Source organism: Maylandia zebra, linkage group LG17, assembly GCF_041146795.1.
Source record: "Maylandia zebra isolate NMK-2024a linkage group LG17, Mzebra_GT3a, whole genome shotgun sequence".
In the NCBI taxonomy this organism is placed as follows: Eukaryota; Metazoa; Chordata; class Actinopteri; order Cichliformes; family Cichlidae; genus Maylandia; species Maylandia zebra.
Window position 1 is genome coordinate 862,113 of NC_135183.1, and position 19,313 is coordinate 881,425.

The 19,313-nt window shown below is 44.6% G+C and overlaps 1 protein-coding gene across 1 annotated transcript; it reads right to left on the minus strand.

The window, feature by feature from the left end:
• Positions 1–8,967: 8,967 nt before the first annotated feature.
• On the minus strand, positions 8,968–15,200 carry net1 (neuroepithelial cell transforming 1). Its single transcript, XM_024805834.2, has 9 exons — positions 14,897–15,200; positions 12,516–12,623; positions 12,254–12,418; positions 11,987–12,049; positions 11,587–11,760; positions 11,230–11,487; positions 10,974–11,144; positions 10,643–10,829; positions 8,968–10,556 (listed from the first exon to the last, which is right to left on the minus strand). The coding sequence occupies exons 1-9, from the start codon at positions 14,987–14,989 to the stop codon at positions 10,126–10,128; spliced, it is 1,650 nt and encodes a 549-aa protein (XP_024661602.2). The 5' UTR covers positions 14,990–15,200; the 3' UTR covers positions 8,968–10,125.
• Positions 15,201–19,313: the final 4,113 nt, after the last annotated feature.

A 19,313-nucleotide genomic window follows, 5' to 3' on the forward strand; every position in this document is an offset into this window, starting at 1 on the left:
GCCTGTTAGCTTAGGTTTGTATACAACTTTATTTGGTCTGGTCCTGCTTTGCTTTTCAGTCTTTTGGTTTGTCGGGTACACTGAAACTAATTTTAGCTAAAAGTGAAGTGACTAAAGCTGCGAGGACATTCAGGCCTGGATGACATTTTTGTCACAGTTTCTTACTATTTAATTCAGACGTACCAGAAAAATAAGGAAACAGAAACTGACACTGTGTATCTAACATGGATGGATTCAGAAGAAATGGAAAAATTATTACAAAATGATGCCTCGTGTTTGTGGCAGACCCTTAAAATGGTTTCTTCCACGAGGAACCAAGCTGCTCTGCACTGTTTGCATAGTTCATAGAGGAAGTGTGTGCAAAATACAACGTACAAAACTGTCCCTGGGTCCAACACAGCTCGGCCTCAGTTACATAGGTAGCATATAGCTTCTCCTACAATTCTTTTTAGTTTTAAAGGTCATGCATGAATTATCTTGAAAAGTGATAAAAACAAAGAGAACAGTGGAAACATGTATAGACGTGGAGCCTGAGCAATGGAGCAAAGGTATGGTTTCTTTTAGCTACCTTTAGCTACATTTTCACCATTTATGCTAAGACACACACGGGTTGATGTCTAACACAGGCTTCTCTCGTGTCCCACTGACAACTGCTTTTATTTTATAATAACCTACCCGGACAATAACACTTCCATCACCCTATGGAAAAACAAACTGGAAGTTCCAGGGAGCCATTAAAGGATGTTTTCTTAGCAGCCATCAAAAGGAGTCAAAATGAAATCTGTGAGTCAAGGTGGTGTTTGACTGAAGGAAGATACACTGCGCTGACAGGTTGACCCTTTAGCAATGTGTGACTGATGGTTGAATGAGTGCCTGGTCTGCCTGAACGAGCAGAACACAAAGTATTTTGACATAAACACAGGTTTGATGGAGAGGCGCTGTAAACAGACTTCATCCAGATGTCCTTTGCTGGTCAGATTGTGCCTGGAGCTTGTTGTGTTATTGGGTGAGGATTTTGTTAAACTGATCTGAAGGTCTCATATCCAAGGAATTTCCACTGCTTTTAACATCTAAACCAGAAGTAATAAAAGCGATTAGAGTTACACACAGAGGAGCTAGTAAGCCATCGCATATCTGGATGTTAATCCCACAGACAGTCTCTCTGTTATATGATCTTTTTGCGTGGCCTTTTTACCATGCATGAGTAAATGAATTCATCGCCCACATGGTCCACCAGCACTCACTGAGGCCCTCGAACAAGCTGCAGTGCCCTTTGGTGCCCTATGAAGCTTGCTGCAGCTTGTTGGCCTTAAATCTTTCTCACATCGCTCTCCTTTGTTTTTACTGGATGTGTTTTTTCAAAGCAGTTGTTGCATGTTTGTCAACAATTTCCTCCAATGGCAGCACCAGCAGTTTTATGGAAGTTTACACTGGCCTTCATCCCAGCTGTTATTCCCTAAATAACCTTTCCATGCTGTTCCACAACAAGATGGCAACACTCATGTTTCTGCCTTATCCTCAGTACTTGACCAAACCAGGAACTTTTCTATTGTGTTCTGGCTGATTGAGGCATCACGCTGTATGATTATAACTATTTTTATAAATAACCTCTAATTTTCATAATGTTTAGCAACAACACAACTTGGTGTTTTTGCTCAGGTGTTGAATAAATATAAATGTGCCAGAATTAGCATAACAGCTACAGATGCATTTCAATTCAATTTTATTTATATGGCACCAAATCACAACAACAGTCACCTCAAGGAGCTTTATATTGTAAGGTAGACCCTACAATAATACATGCAGAGTATGTATAATTCATATGACCCCCTATGAACAAGCACTTTGGCGACAGTGGGAAGGAAAAACTCCCTTTTAACAGGAAGAAACCTCCGGCAGAACCAGGCTCAGGGAGGGGCGGGGCCATCTGCTGTGATTGGTTGGGGTGAGAGAAGGAAGACAGGATGAAGACATGCTGTGAGGGTGAAGCTGCACAGATGAGAATGGAATTATTGGCCCCCATGGAAATGTAGTTTTTCAAAAGTAAGCTGTGCTGTGAAATTTAAACACAGAAACTAAATGAATTCACAAAAATGGGTCAAAATGATTCAGAACATAATGATTTTTCTTGTTCTGCAACATCACAGTCGGTTTCTGTTTTTGCTGTGATAACTTTTATATACCCGTCTCATGTCTTGGTGGTATAAATAGTTATTTTGTCCTTATCTGCAGTTTGCTGCTAAAGGAAAACAAGTAAAGACACATAAAACTTTATACTGCCTACATTTATTGTGTCACAATGTTTGTTTTAATTCTGTATCCACAGGAGACAAATACACTGGAAGGATGCCAAACCTTCTGGTTAGAAGAAAGTTGACCTAAAGGGAAAGGAAACAAAATAGCCAAACATTAAACAGCTGAAATGACCAGAACAGGTCCACCTTAAAGTTGCAACAACTGTTCTGCAGGTCACCTGAGGCCTGCAAAACAAGCTTGACCTTTCACCTTATTGAAGCTGGTATGACTGACAAGACAGAAAGCCACATCTATTTACGCTGTGGAGGACTTGGAGTATGGAATTTTACATCATGGTTATCAAAGACGTGGGCGCCACGAAAGAGCAAAGAACACAGAAACAATTACTCTGAGAAATATCAAACACTTTCCCCACCTCTCCTAAAACATAGAGTTAGGGTTACCACCTATAATAACTCAGACCTCCAACATTTAAACATGCTGTGATTGCATTAGATAAGAACATTTCCTATATAAGAGCGTGCACTGTGTTTGCCTAGGATACAAGATTAATTAAATCCACTAATTTACTGTTATTGTCTCACCCGGCGCCACACAAATGTTTGTCATTCCAGCTCATTGTCACATCTGTTGCTTGTGTTTGAATTAGACCAATAAAGGGAAGTTCCTCCTTCCTTCCAGTTTATCTAAACCTCTTTGCCTGGCTAAGGCCACGGGGCAGCTCTAATTATGAAGCCGCATGCAGTGCAGACTTTCAGGGTGTGTTTGGGGAGTGTTTGGAGGAAGGAGATGAGTGCTGACGACTCACTGACAGGAGGTTCAGCTGTCTGCATCCATCAATAATCAGCCCAAAGGTCTTTCTACAGCACAGATGAAGTGGTGAGAGAGACACTTGTGGTGTAGTACAGAGAGGAACCTGACGAGCTCGTGCCTGGCTCTCTTATTTTGCTACTGGATAACGAGCGCTGCTGCACAACAGTAGCAGCTGAATTAATAAAGTGTTACATTTTAAAGTCAACGTCAGCTACGTAATCAACACTGTGGTTAAGCAGACGCCTCCAAACATCAGTTAACAACCACGGTTTGCATTTATTTGGATGGAAAGTTGCCTTAATCACACCAGGGTTGATTTAATAGGGGTGAACAAAGCAGTCCGTGTTCAGTCAACTGTTTGGTGAGTTTTCAAGTGGTCTCATATATAATCTTTGTTTATGGACTTTGAACCACAGTCAAAGAACAAACTCTGAGTGTTGTTGTTGTTCTACTCTTAGAGTTACAGGCAGATAGTTCATGTGATGTTTGTTAACCACCATGAATAAACAGCAGACACAGCACTGTGACTGTATGTGCTGAAACACAGGCTCATAGCAGCCAGTGTGCATTGGTCTGACGCTCAGGCTCCACCTGTCAAGGTGGAACCAACAGCAGTCACCTTATAGCAGTAAGTGTGTGGTGTATTAAGTCATAAAGGCAAAGTCAGTGTGTGTAACTCTGGACACACATGCAGTCAGCAGTCAGTTCTTGTAGTTTGCATGTTGTTGGATGCTTGGAAACTTAATGAGTCAAAAACAAAAGACATGATCATTGATTTCAGGAAGTCTTACAGCTCATCGCCTGCTATCAGGTGGACAGTTACGGGTACGGGGGCTGTTCTTGATGAAACTACCAAAACGATCAGCAAAGACTGTTCTTGTTAAGGAGAATGGGATCTGTTAGTGTCTCTGAAATGTTACAGACATTTTATTGAATCTGTTATCTGCAGGTTTGGGCAAACTCTCAGGGTGTTGGCAAGACGGGCTTTTGGCCATCAAGCATGTGCTGAGGAAGGCTCCTCTATGTTAATTGTTTCAACCATCAACTTCACAGTGAGTCTGACTTGTTGCCCTGTGGCCATCGTTTTACCTGTGAGGACCAAAAGACTCCGGGTTTCTCCTTTTATCCCTACTGCAGCCCATCTCCTTGTTTCCCTCGCTGCTAAACTAACTTCTCCTTGTGGGACAATAAAGTTTTGAATTGAATGGAATAAAGACTTAGTAACTCTGATGAGCGCTGGGCGTGTCTCCAAAGGAGCGAGGTTATAGAGAGCTGTGACCAGCAGCAGTCTGTGGAGGGACAAACCATAAACTGCTAACAGGATGCTGGAGGACAGCCTGATTCACAGTGGCTCCAACTTATAGGAGCAACGGATCTGCTGCCATTGTGTGCCAGATACTGCACACTAGCCTCAGATGTCCCCTACAGACCATGCATCGGTAGGTTGGACATGTTTTTGTAGCATGTGAAGATCTAACCGTATATTAGGCAGGGGTGGTTATGGGCTCATTCAACTCCTGGACCTGTGGGTAGATTGGTTTTTACAGTGAGGTTGAATCTATTTCAGTAGGTCTATAAATTAAACTGCAGACGTGGTGGTCTAACGTGCAACAATACAGCCACTGCTCAGTATGGTAAAGATGGGTTGTGGAGCCAAAGACGAGGTTTAACATAATAATTGTCATTAACATGTCTGTTCTAGACATCTACTGGAGTTTTTCTCATCATTCAGGTCCAGTTTTCCGTCTTCCTGTCTGCGTTTCCAATCATGTTCGTTGCTAATGAAAACCCGTCCAGGTGTCACATCACTCCAGGCAGACCAGTTTTATTTTCCCTCTCGTTAGCTTTGCTCCCAGTGACTTACATGGTGGAGGGGACAAGAGAAGGCTTTGCCAATGGTCATGGCCTGACACGTGAACACATGAAAGACCACAAGGAAGTGTTTGCCGTAACCCTCCTCTGCATTGTACCTGTACCTGAGTCATTTCATCCTGGTGCCCGGCCTGGCCGGTGGGCTGGACTTTACAGTACAATCATAGCAGCACAGATATTATTTTGTTGATTGTTGTGTTTGCCTTTTCAACCTTTACTGACAATACACAACGACGATTAAACAAAAACACTGAGGAGAGGCGTTTCTTATATCTGCTGACCAGGTTTATGAATAGAGGAGACATCATTTTACGACTTGGTTACCAGAACAAACGTGATATTTAAAACCAACTGAGGTGCCATGAAAAAGTGTTCACTGCCTTCCTGATTTATTTGTTTTTTGAATATTTGTCTCACGTTAATGATTGAAATCATAAAAAAAATTTCAATATTTACTTTGAATATCTAATCTTCTGTGGCCCTGTGTGGAAGTAAGCTGAGCTGAAGGTGGAGAGTTGGAGAGTCTAGTCTGTGTGAGGGGCAGCTGAGGTTGGGTGCTGTTACAGAGGGTTTGGACATGTACAGTGGGTCTTCTTTACAGCACACTGATGATGGAGTTCCACAGGGTTCTGTGCTAGGACCAAATCCATTTATATTATACATACTTACCATAGGCAGTATGTATAATACTGTAATGTATGTATAATACTCTTGGTAACAGTGGGAAAGAAAAACTCCTTTTAACAGGAACAAACGTTCTGCAGCTGCCTGCTGCGACGAGCTCTGGGTGAGAGCTGCGAGGCAGGGGGGAAAGGACAGGAGGACTCGAGAGGAAGTTCATGGATGATAGGATCAGATGGATGCAGATCATGGAGACGTCTATAAGGAACAGGTGAGAAAAAGTTAAAAGCAACATAACACTTTCACTGTCTTCTGTTGAGTGCCTGCTAACTACCATTCACATTCTGATAGAAGCAGCTTTGGGTTAATACCTTGCCCTAGGATATTTGGCCTGCAGACTAGAGGTAGCCAGGGATTGAACCACCAACCTTCCGATCAGCAGATGCCCTGCTCTACCTCCTGAGCTCCAGCCACCCTTTTCAGCCTAACAGCATCTGAGACGCTTGCTATAATGCTGATCAACTGTTATTCTATTAAAATGACTGTGGAGAGCATGAGCAAATGTTTGGAGAATGCTCTGAGGAGCAGATGTAAGACCATTACTCAATAAAATTGCAAGCACCGTCGTCTGCCAAGTGGACAAATTAAAGGAAGAAAAAACTCTCATCTCAGAGTTAAACAGTTCACGGTGATGTCTAAAATGAAGACATCTCTTTTCATTTTCTCTGTAGTTATCAATATAACCATTGTTTATTATCACAAATGAAGCAAGTCTTGAATATTGAAATCATTTTCTTAAAAAGGCCGTTGGGGACCTTTTGTTATGCTTTCCAAATAAGAATAAGAGACCTGAAAAAGACAAGTGCTTTTCCTGATAAAGACTCAACAAATCACCAGCTAGGATAAGCTAGCACGCTGCAGTTTGGGAAGCAGGCTGACAAATGTCTTGACTGGAGATGTTTGTCCTGGCACCTGCATGGAACAAACAGTCGAGAGCTAAACATGGTCATAAAATCTCCTTCGTGTCCTTTTGGCAAACCTGGATTCAGAATCTTGAGTCATAACGCCCATTCCACTGATGACATGCATGCTATCTTTAATTATGATAAAAAATAAAAAATGCAAATGAATAAAATATAATAGAAATGCAATACAACTGTGTGCCTGTGTGGGGCAGGGATAGCTCAGTAGGTAGAGTGATCCCCACATGATCGGAAGGTCGGAGGTTAGAATCCACTAAATGGTTACCCTGAGATACCCCTGAGCAAGGTACCGTCCCTACACACTGCTCCACGGATAGGTGGCTGCCCACTGCTTCACTGAGTGAATGGGTTAAATGCAGAGGGCTAATTTCCCTGTGGGGGTTAATAAAGTATGCATTGCATACTTGCAGCCTACATGCATTTAGGTTTGTGAGCCTCATGGGCGCTGCTGCACGTGGATCACAAGTTAACCCTAACCCTCTTAGTACAGATACTATATATAATAAGTATATATATGCAAAATGTACTTTACTATATGTATTAATTCATCCTGTCCTGATGAGATGGTCATCTGTCTCACCTGTCACCTGTGTGTGGGGGTGGGGCTAAACTGGCTCTTTTCATGTTGTAGGTTACAACCCCTGGTCTACACACGTATCCTGACCATTAGAAATTAACTTCAAACCATAGCTGGTTGGCTCGGTATTAAAACTAGCAGACACTACAGCAGAGCCAATGTATTGGGGCGATTGTGGCTCAAGAGTTGGGAGTTCGCCTTGTAATCAGAAGGTTGCCGGTTCGAGCCCCGGCTTGGACAGTCTCGGTCGTTGTGTCCTTGGGCAAGACACTTCACCCGTTGCCTACTGGTGGTGGTCAGAGGGCCCGGTGGCGCCAGTGTCTGGCAGCCTCGCCTCTGTCAGTGCGCCCCAGGGTGGCTGTGGCTGCAATGTAGCTGCCATCACCAGTGTGTGGATGTGTGTGTGAATGACTGGATATGTAAAGCGCTTTGGGGTCCTTAGGGACTAGTAAAGTGCTATATAAATACAGGCCATTTCCCGTTTTTATTTATTTTAGTGTGGAAATGTAGCGGCGTGTTGGCTTATTCTGAAAACTAGAACGCAGTTTAGCTTTGCCTGATTCAAAGACATGTAGTTAGTTTAGTATGAAATCCAGCTGCTTGTTGTCTTTGCTCAATTTGAAAACTAGCAGCCACTTCTACCTGTTTATTTTGAAAGCTTAGTTTAAAACTAGCCTCCAGTCAGTTTTGCTAAACAGGAAGTTATTTTATTTTGAAACCGGTCCAGAGTTTTGACAGTTGTGCTTTAGCTTTTAAAGCCCAGTGTCTTCAGCAGTCTGTGTGTTTGGTGCTTGAGACTTGGACAGTTACCCTTTCCCATTTTTGGCAACTGAAGCTAATGAGCTGCAGCCAGTCAGTCAGTCTGACGTCACTAGCCGTGTCTGGGTCTAAACTCTGCTGCAGGTCCACGTATCAAACGATCACTGTGGCATTACTGAGAGTTGAAAAACTGTCTAAAGTCTTTCATCTTTAATAAAATGATCAGCGTTCTGCTCTACCAGGTGTAACAACTGAGTTTAACATCCAGGCATCCATGAAAACGGAATTTATGACATTTAACAGAGTTAGAAGTTAGCAGGGAGTTAGCTCGCTAGCTTCTATCTAAATACAATATAGCATGTCCTGACTGCGGGGTTTTGGAAACAAATTAAAACGTACAGCTCTGTTATTACTTCCAGCATAAATGAAGACAGAAAACTAAACAGCAGTGACGTTTGTAGGGTTACTGAAGTTTGGCTAGCTGGTATATAATGATGTGCTACGTGACCGCTAGCGACACAGCTATGTTAGCATAATATAAACAAGCTAACTTTTTTTCCACTCGATAAAAGTTAACGTGAGTGTTCTCGGTGGTCAGGAACAAATGTAATCGCATGGCAGGATGCTGTAAAAGGACCAAACTTCAGCCAGGAGAACAACTGAGATAATCCATCCACAATACGAGGTTAGTCATTCATATACTGCTGCATGGGCTGGGCTGTAGTTACATCCTAAGGTTTTAAAAACTGAGCTTAAATAAATGATTAGCGGTAATAAAAGCCGAGGGAGGTCAACAGCGATCACTGACTGTTTTAGGAGCTTTTTGAGATTAAATAGAAGAAAATACAAAACATTAAACATGTTAACAACACAAAAGCCATATTAAACGCAGACTACTTTAGACCCGGAAGTAGGATTCGTCACGTCATCACTTAACAATCGGATAGCTTTATATTTAGCAGCAGATCCAAGCGCTCTATCGTCTTGTCTAGCTTGGCAGGAAAGCGAATAAGTGCTTTTCCTAAAAGCTCCAGCTACGAGTTCATGTTTGAAACAAAGTGAATAATAAAGACATGGAGTCAAAGGTTCAGTTGCAAATCTTACACAGATCTTTATTGTTCTTTTAATTACATCAAATTGCCGTTTCACTCGTTTTCATCTCAACAACCAGCCAAATCCTGTAGTCACTTTCCCAATCCTTCCTCATCTGCCTTCCCCTACGTACAGTTTCCTTTCATTTCTTTCCATCCATGAGCAACATTCCCCATCCACCTGAGCAGATGACGGGAGTTACACATGTCACACTGAGCATTTCACTTCCTAAACGTTCTCGTCTTCGTTCTCTTCTGCCTTCAACAACTTTCATCGTCGCTTAGTCCCGTCCCTCGGGACAGTTGCATACATCATGCCGCCTCTTCAGGTGCAAGCGGCGTCCACAACTAAAGCTCCATGCAAGATCCTACACTGAAAAGTGATCCGCCTCATTCTCAGGCATCAGCTTTTTAAGAAACCAACGTGGCTCAGTTCAAAATTTTGTCTTAAACAAAACTCATCATCTCGTCTGCGATATGATTTCATCACGGTTTTTTGCTGACATATCATCTGTTCTGGAATTAAATTAATGCCTCTGTAGTAAATAAAATAAAATAATGTCTGGCTTCTAGCATCTGTTATTTAAGGAATGTATAAAAATAAGACATCTTCTGCTCAGTCTAAAAACCCAACTATGACAGAAATCTGTTTGTGTGGTACACCTCACCTTTTTGGGGTTTGGCTTTTTGTCTTTCACCTTGACATCGGCAAATGTTCAAAAACCTGCCCTAACAGCTAAAACTCTGCTGCTTTACAATACCTAAAACAATACTAGGATAGATCTGAAAATATAAAGTGTATTATCCCCCAAAGAAAGGTCTAAAAGAATGTTTAAATATGAACTTTATAGTAAACAGGATCTGATGCACCAACTCTTTCTTCAAGAACTCAGCAAACTGGCCACACCGAGTGTGAACCGTGGGTTTACTTCTTGTCATGCTTCCCTTTTAGAGCTGAACCACGTGCACCCCCCTCCAGAATACTGTGTCTCTATGGGATGCACTTGGATGGAGGAGTAAGGTAAATAGCTGCCAAGGAGGACAGTAACAGAACACTGCTGTAATAACACGCAGACACTCATAAATGTGCTGTGCGGTTTTATGTACAGGAAAAACAAAGAGGTCCATTCACGTTCTCTACCAACGCTCCACCTCACACCATCGTCTCTTTTCTCTTCCCTAAAGAACACAGAGCCTTCTTGTCCTTTTTGGTTTTATGTGTCGTGGGTGAGGATGACGTCGATGACACGGACGTCGTGGACGACGACGGGGAGCGAGGCGAAGGGGACGCCGTGGTGGGGCTGTTGCACAGTGAGGCCGGGGCCGACTGAGAGCCTGGCTGCGGGTAGTTCTCGTCTGCTTCCTCCATGTGGATGATGGCAGAAACGGAGGAAGGGCGGCGCTTGGAACGGACGCTGCCTGTAGGCGGGCTGGGGCTGGAGGGCTCGCTCAGAGGCCGGTGGACGGCAATGGCACTACGGAGGCAGTTGAGCCACTGCTGCTTGTGGAAGACGTCGTTGACCTGCAGAGTGTGTGACTGTGCCTGGCTCGGGTCTTGGGAACGTACCCGGAAAATGTTCTTGGCTGCAGAGAAAGCAGAGAGCGTCATTAGGAACGGGGGCAAAGTGCTGCTCAGGCTACTAGCGGACACTTTCTGGGACGAGCCTTACCTTTGTCTGCATTGCTGAAGGCTCCTCTGAAAGAGCCGCCCATTCTGACATCGCCATCTTGCAGGTCCTCCAGCACCAGATCCTGCACTGCGATTGGCTGCCGGTACACCTGGAAGCACTGGCGCTCGTTCCTGGTGACGGGGCGGGTCAGGATCAGCAGGTCGGTGAACAGGAACACGTGCAGCTTCTGAAAGAATTTCCAGGAAAAACAGAAACTTTCAAACCAGAGCATCATCTGAGCACATAGCCCGCCTCATGTGGGACGGCAGCCTCGTGTTAACATGCAAAGAGAAGCACCGAAGGACGACTTGGAAGTGTGCGCTGTGCTCACCGTGCCGCTCTTGTTGCGCAGCTCCCCGTGACACAGAAGACTCTTGCACCGTTCGATGCGAGCGTCCCTCTGCCTGTCGTCCAGATACTCCAGCTTGTCGATGTAGTACTGGCACTCGGACTCCCCTTTCTTCTTGTTGATGCCAGACAAAACTCCCTGGATGACAGTGATCTGAACACACAAGCAGCCTAATTATTACATGGGAGAGGCACTATGATGGATCAGTGTGTTGAACCAGTTTGTCTCCTGGACTTACAGCTTCCTGCAGGCTGGCAGCATCGGGGTGTTCTGCTGGAGTGTGTCTCAGGATTTCCTTGAGCAGTAGGGGGTACTTGACCAGGCGGGATCTGGGAATGTCCAGGAAGCTCCACAGGTCCAGTTTCCGACTAAAAGGTGACTCAAGGCACCGCTGCAGGAAGTCCTGCACACGTGGGTCTTGCTTCTTCTGGTCCAGCAGCGCCTTGGCTGCCAGCTGGTTACTGCAGTAGTCTTTGTAGGCATTGAGCCTGGGCAGCTGCAAAGGAAGGAGGGACTCTTTATCTAACTGCTAATTCAAAATACGGTTTTACTAGCGTAAAAGCTTTTGATGGCTCAAAAAGTCAAAGACACTTACCCAGCTAATAACAATTTGCCCAATCTGGCCCACGGTCCCGTCTGGCCCCGTGGCTTTGGAGAGCTGCGCCAGAAGGTCCTCGTGCAGTGGGATGTAGGCATCCAAGTTGCCGAAAATGTGAGTAAGCTCCTCCTCCGACATGATGGACAGCTTCAGCATCGGGTCGTGGTATGCCTGTGGATGGAGCAAAGTGATCAGTAATATCTGGGCAGAGCTTTGGGAGCGGCTACTAAAAATATCTTGGTCAACAGTTTTAGGGGTACAAAAAAAAAAAAGACAGAGGAACAATCCCTGTCTTTTTATAGCTCCTGGCTGCGCTGCATTCAAAGCCTGCCAGACTGATTTAATCTGTTTGCTTTATATGTACTCCCGCTGCCTCAGAGCTTTTAAAATTACAAACCTTGCGTGCAAGCTGCAGGTCCTCAATCAGATCCTGTTCTCCACGAAACAGCTCAAATATGGCCTGAGGAATGGGAGAAGGCACAGACAGATGTTTTTTTAGTAAACATGTAAATCAGGTTGTCATTACATCGTAGCCTAAACCATAGTGAGCTTAGCCAAGATGGCTGAATGGCTTCTAGTCCAATTTAAACCATTTGACACAAAGACATGTGAACTAGTCTAGCAAGCATGTAGAATTCATCCCTGTCTGGACTCCTGGACTCACCTCTTGCCGCTTGATCTCTTTGGTGGAGAAAGTTCCTTTCTGGTGGATGTCTAATGTCTCGGACCATAAGGTGCTGTTCCTCCTTTTAGGTGGTGTGGGGGCCGCTGCCTTGCTGCAAGGCTTCTGGGGCACGCCCGGCAACTTGCCATCGCCCCGGAAAGAGGCCTTCAGAAAGAAAGAACACCACATGTTAGACATGTTGAAAGGGATGTCCCTGTCCCCCCAATGCGCTGTGTTTCCATTGGATGCCGTGAGCGCTTACCTGGATGGTTTGGCCGAAGCGCCGGACGGCCCCATTCTTTACCGGAGAAATGAGGTTGGCTAGCGACGTCACCCTGCCGAGAGAACGGACGCGCTTGTTGCTGGGTTCCTGCAGAAGGAGGCAAAAACAGAAGGGGAGGTTAGTCGTGCAGTTATTCTATCATAACTCGTGTCTGAAAACCCTGAACGTCTGAAGTGCGAGAGAGGCAGATCAAAACAAATCGATCAGTAACTGTGACACCTCAGCAAAGACTTCCTTGTGACAAAACACGTCAAGTCACGTCATAAATCCTGGTTATGAACTCTAGTCCCTCCTTTAAGACGAGCAGCTGGAGCCGAGGTCAAGCCGCAGGCAGACAGCCTGGCGGAGCGGCAGACAGAGATACTAAGGAGGAGGAAGCACTTCCAGCAGCTGTTGGCTCCATCATATGAAGAGTCCTGAGCCAGGCCAGCCCACTGAGCACAAAGACCCTCTCTCACTGCTGATCTGGAGGGGAAGGGGGTCTGGAGGAATGCCAGGAATGCACGAGACCGTGCTTCTCAGCTGTTCAGTGTCTCTAATCTGCTGCTATCTGCTCTGACAAGAGCGAAAACTCAAGTACAGAGTGGATCTGCTGCATCGCTCAAACTGGGGTAAATGATTCCTGATTTACGGATGGAGCTGCGTGGCAGCGTGCTGCTGCTACGAGCAAGAAAAAGGAGCAGCAGTCAGGAATACAGCAAAGTGTTTACGCAGTGCAGCGCTGCATGGGGCACACCACACAATTTATGGCTGCGAGTTGAAACACGCTCTTCAACAAGCCTTGCGTGAGAGAGTACTGCACCTGGGGCAGGTGACCCCCCCAAACACACACAACTCCTCACCCGCCCCGAGGCTGGGAGAAACAGGAATCAAAGAGCAGCAGGGTAATGATTATAATTCCACACGATTTGCATTTTCTTCTGCAGTGTAACATCTTAACATGACAGTAATGCAGTTTTGCCCTCTGAAGATAAAACACATCGCTTGTGTTTCCCTGACGCACACCAAATGAGATTTTGTCCCAGCTCAGCAAATGTGGGAAACAGTACAGCCACTGAGGCTCCGGTCTCTGTGGACGCAGCTGTGGAACAGCTCAGTCTGCTGTGGCTGCGGTCAGACTCTCCACGGAGAACTTAGCAAGCCCTCGAGTGGCGGGGGCCACATGTCAACTGCTTTCCTCTTTTTGTAACTTATCTGTGGCTACCAGACTTGGCTCCCTCTAAGTGATCACCAGTTCATATCTGTGGACAAATAAGTGGTAACAAGTAGTTTTTGGTGTGTTTTTGGGGGGCAGAGGGAAAATAGTGGAAAAGCGTAGTGGCCATGAAGCGCTGTGGACGCGGATAATGAGAGGCCACTCGTCCTGCTCTTTGTATATCAGTAGTTAAACAGGGAATGCTGCTATTCCTGGCAGTCCTGTGGCATTAGAGCGAGTCAGGCTGGAAACCATTCAGATCTGGGCTCAGTCAGTCGAACCCTCCAGACATAATATACATGTAGCCTCCTTCAACTTTCAACCTCAAACTTTTCTCAGCTCCCTCCCTGTGCTTCCTCTTTGATGTAACCTCACATGTGCCAGATGTGTCCCTGTGATTACAGCTTAGAAAATGATGGAAAAAAGAACAGGCACAAATCAAAGGACGGAGGTACTTAGAAAGTCAGCACAGAGTGAAAATACAGGGTTCTACTGAAAGAAAGGACTCAATTCGTGAAGTGTTTCCAGACTTGTCTTTTGCAGAGATTTACTGTCAGTGAAGCCACACAGCCACAGGGAAATACACAGACAGCACCTGGGTTTCCTACGATATCTGCTGCTTTCATTGTAAAACGCATTACCCTTTGAATGCTTGGTTGTTTACTGAGACCCTACCCCCTGCTGTCTCACTGTTCCTGTACTCTTCTGTGTGCTCACTATGGACCTGATCTCCCCATTTCCCACTGAGACTGAGGTGTCTGCTGGGGTGCGTACGAGAGCAGGGGGAATACACAGCCGTGCGTGGGGGAGGTCGTTACTGTTCACAACTAAAAAGGTGCAGTGTAGTCCAATGATTAACTTTTCAGGGTTTGACAGTATCTTAAGCATTGTCCCAAGTGCCCTGGAACAAAGGTCAAAGTCTCTGTGCACGCACGCGCACACACACACACACACACACACACACACACACACACACACACACACACACACACACACACACACACACACACACACACACACACACACACACACTGTGTACATACGTGAGATAAAAACCAGGGTTAGGTGCTGATTGACTCACAGTGTGATACCTAACACCACACTATGACTTCATTTCCAGCAGCTCTGGTCAAACATTTACAGAGTAAAGTTTCAGCCATCTCACCTCTAACTCCTTGTTGGCCTGGTTCTGGCAGTCTGTCACTTGCAGAGTCCGTTTGATAGGCACCAAGCTACCCACTTCATCGTAAGCCACCATATCTTTCAGTAGAAACACAGTATCCTTTTAATCCTCACGAGTTGGCTTCAAGTAATCCACACCAGAGAGAAAAAAGGTGGCAGAAAATCAAGAGTTATAAGCACGTAAAAAGACGGAACAGATACACCTTCCCCCTGTTTGGCTTTTTCTGGCATGGGGCTCCCTCCTCACTCTGCCTCGCACTCAGCTCTAAACTTTGGTCTGAGGCAGAGCAGGAGGGGAGGACTATATATGCAGGGGAGGAGTCCCGAGGAGGGACAGAGGGACGGGTCTACCTGAGGAAACAGAATGCCTTTGAACAGCTCCTACTCAGTGCAGACAAATAGCTGCCCGCATGCTTTGCTGCTCTATCGAGTCCAAATATTACTATGAAATGTAAAAATGATGGGCAAACGTTACTGCTAAGTGTGGTGGACACACAGCAGGTCCATACTACGGGCTAGTTTCTGTAATTCAGTCAATGGAGCCTGAATTCGTTGAATTAAAGACACATTTCTGGAAAGTATTTACAGCTGTATAGTTTATCAATATGTTTACCGATCCACGATTTGCTACATCTGTAGATCCCATAATAGCATTACTTAATCATAAAGGTACCTAGTGATAAACCATTTGTTACATTCTTCTACATTTAGTTCAGATTTCTGATTTTACTTTTAAATCCAAAGTTAACCGAATAGTAGAAAATATGTCCAAGAGAGACACAATCTGTGCAGCAGGGCTCATTAATTACACTGTTCTGCACATACGTTAGCTGAATAACTGATGGATACTCTGAGGCATTGTTTCTTTTTACCAAATTCATCAGGATAAGGGCCAGAGGCAGGAAACAGGCTGATTTTTTCATGTTATCCCATCAGTCTTGAGCTCCTTACCTTCAGTCATCTACAGGACAGAGGCTCTTATCATGTGAAGACAGTTTGATGAAGGGCTGAAAGACTAAAACAGTAACTTACTATGATAAAGACATGATTTCACTGCACAGAGCGCGAATGACAGTAAAAAGATAAAACATTGGAATCCGTGTTATTTTAAATATCAACCATTGCTCCTAACTGACAGAAACCATGACAATCACAGTTCTCAGTGCTAATTATTATAAATGGAAACATTAAAACCTAAAAAGAATCAAATTTAGCTTTCAGAAGTGTCACATGTAGCTAGTTTGCGTCACTAAATCAAAGAGTATAAACACTGTTTTAGTTACAGTTTCAATGTCACAGGAATGTTTTAATTAAAGTCTTAATCAAGTCATTAAAAACATTAAAAGGTCGTACGCTTGGTCGTACTCAGCTTTCCATCAAGTGCCACAAAAGCTGAAACTAATTGATTTGGTTTGATTAATGGATTTCAATCAACAAACTATTATGGGGGCAGTGGTTTCTGCTTCTGGCTTGAAAGTCTTCCTATCAGTCTCATCAGCTGAACTGGGACTGAGGAGATGGTCAATTTGCATATCAACAGCAGGGAGCATTGTGACACACTCAGCCAGATGTTTGAACTGAAACCGGGATATTGAGCAGCACTGGGGTGGGGGTGGGGGCAGGGGACCGCTGCAGCTCATATGTTGATTGCTCTAATTAAGGGAGGGGGTGGCAACATGCTGCCAGTTTCAGTAAGGACAAAAGAACTAAGCAGAAGCCAAACACGTGGCTCTTTTCATGCATATGTGCACATCGAAAACGGACATTTCATCCGACAGGCGAACACGGCTGAAGGACAACCTTGTGAAGCCTGTGTTTTCCTGCCCAAATGGACTCTGTTCATCCGCCTGGGTCAACACAGAGGTGTGAAACCAGCCACAAGCTTCATGCATGCTCCTGATGGGGGTGTCGAGATGTTAACACTTGGTCTTTGGGTTTGTTGACGCAGCAGTCAGAAGTCTGATGATCCTCCAACCAAAGAGGAGTATGAGCATGTACCGAGTAACTTCAGTCTCAGGCTAAAAATGAGAGTTTATACTGTCACATATAGTTTATATGGCAAAGCACAGAGAAAACTATGCAGACAGAAGAGTCACGCAGGCTCTAATAAAACCTGTCTGTGTGTAGTCTGTGTGCCTGTGGTAGACACTGTGCAGTCCTGCTGTTACTCACTCTTACGGGGAGACCTCGGCTGAATCAGCTGAACGTCTGGTCCAGACCCCGTAAAAACAACACCAGACTGAGCTGCAGCTGGAGTACAGTGGTGACTCCCAAAACCTGTCTGAGCGCAGCCCGCCGAGTTGTGCAGTAGCGTGTGTAATGCACCGCTCTGCACACTTTCACCTTTGTCTAACCTATGTCGTGCCAGGGACAGACAACCCCGAGGCCTCAAGAGGCTGAGCTCAACCTGTACTTCACATCAGCAGCTGTGAGTGCAGAGCACATAGAGCCTAATTACAGCTTGCAGAAAGGCATAAAGCAGGAAGCTCCAGGCACAGAAATACTGCTGAGTGATTCAAAGTAAGAAGAGAACAGGGGGAAGGTGCTGCTGCCCTCTGCTGATGGAATAGAAAGCGAGTGTTTCTGATTCTGTGGCAAACTGGAGGCATGAACACATCCCCCTAAAATGTATTCCCTACATGGAAAATGACCGTACATGCTTCTGTCCATTCCAGTGCTCAGTGCTTTTCTGTTGCGCTGTCTTTGTTTTTGTTTTTTGCAGTTTTTGCACACTTTATGCAGTCCTGTGTAGACTGTCTGTCACAAGTAGCACCAGGGTCTGTCTCCTTCCACTGTGCACTGTACCACTGCACGTGGTTGGAATGACAATAAAGCCACTTGACTTGACTAAACTACAGTTTTTGGGGGTTTTTATGTAAAGTATCCTTATAGTTTTAGAAACCTGCAGATAACTCACTGAAGAAAGAGTGTTTACAGTTCCAGTGCAGACCTATTTTTCAGCTGAAGCTTTAGTTAAACACAGAGGACGTTTTGTCCAGTCCTTTAACACAGTCAACACATTAATTATGTAAAGTCATCACACGATTCTGCTGCCTGTTTTCAATGATGCCACAAAAATGCTGGGACTCTATTTTAAACCCCGATAGCTCAAACTACTTGAAACATGTTTTGATTGATGTTGAAAGCGATGTGTTGTTGCTCATCTTTTAGAGATTTCGTGTCTCCATGGGACCACTCAGGCTAAAGTAGTCCATCCTTAGAGGGTGAATGCGGATAACTGCGCCAATATTGTACATATATATATATATATATATATACATATAAATACATATTGGATGTAACTATCCAATCATGTCCTCGAGGTGGACTCCAAGCAGAAATGATGAGATGTGGTACGTGCAATTGTCCCCATGCAATTCTGCAAGCCAATATAATCCCATGTCAAACATTATAAAGAGACGTTTCCTTTGTCATTATAACTGGATGCTTCTCAAAGTAAAGGTTACTGGTGCTGCAACTTGCAGCCGAGAGTGGCAGCTCTCTGTCCTCTAATCCTCGCCTCCACTAATTGGATTCGTTGACTAGACCTCTGGAGCATTTTTTAAAAGTCAATAACTTGACCTTCTGCATGGTTCAGACCATCCAAGAGGTTTGCCTTTCAGTTCTGGTCAAATTAAACTCAGTATTTTGTTAGTCTAATCCTAATCCTGTCTTGTTCATTGCACCTATACAGTCTTGCTAGCTTTAGCTAATGACTGGCCACACTGTCGTTTGTACATAGGTAGGTCACAGGCTACAGTTAAAGGTTTTCAAACACAGAATTCAAAACCAACACAGGACGTCACAGTGGGCACATCAGCTTTGATCAGAGAAAAGCTGTAGACGGTGAAAAGCCAGCACCTGTTGCTGTCAGAGCGTTTGGAGTGAGACGAAGAAACGCCGTAAACTTAGCCAGGCATCCAGATCCAGACCCACATGGCTTCATTTAATAGCCTGATATCAAAAACATGCCATGGAAGTATTCACTGAAATGAACTTCTTCCATTTCTGTGACAAAGGTGTTCTTCCTCCCCACTGTCGCCAACTCATAGGGGGTCAACTGATTGTTGGGGTTTTCTCGGTATTATTGTAGGTCTTTACCTTACAGTGTAAAGCACTTTGAGGCGACTGACATTGAGACAATTTGAATTAAAATTGATCTATAATAGTGACAACTGCGTCTGTTGTAAACATACCCCTTGAATACTATTTATCTTAGACGTGTCAGCTCTGAGGACAGAAAGTCTAATTCCCTTCACTCTTTTGAAGGTACAGAGATTGAAAAGAAGCAAACAGTGATATAATTACACAACAGGGTGTAGGAACAATGAAAAGCACAGTTCCCAAACCAGACTGGCATCCTCAGGTTACTTTCTTAAAGGTTTGTTTTGACACTGTTC

Bases quoted from the DNA above. Each gene is read 5' to 3' on its own strand.
- net1 (XM_024805834.2), bottom strand. From the start codon at position 14,989: ATGGTGGCTTACGATGAAGTGGGTAGCTTGGTGCCTATCAAACGGACT. The intron at 12,419-12,515 runs GTAAGCGCTCAC...TTCTTTCTGAAG, and splicing joins GCTTCGGCCAAACCATCCAG to GCCTCTTTCCGGGGCGATGG. The intron at 12,050-12,253 runs GTGAGTCCAGGA...CCCATTCCTCAG, and splicing joins AAGAGATCAAGCGGCAAGAG to GCCATATTTGAGCTGTTTCG.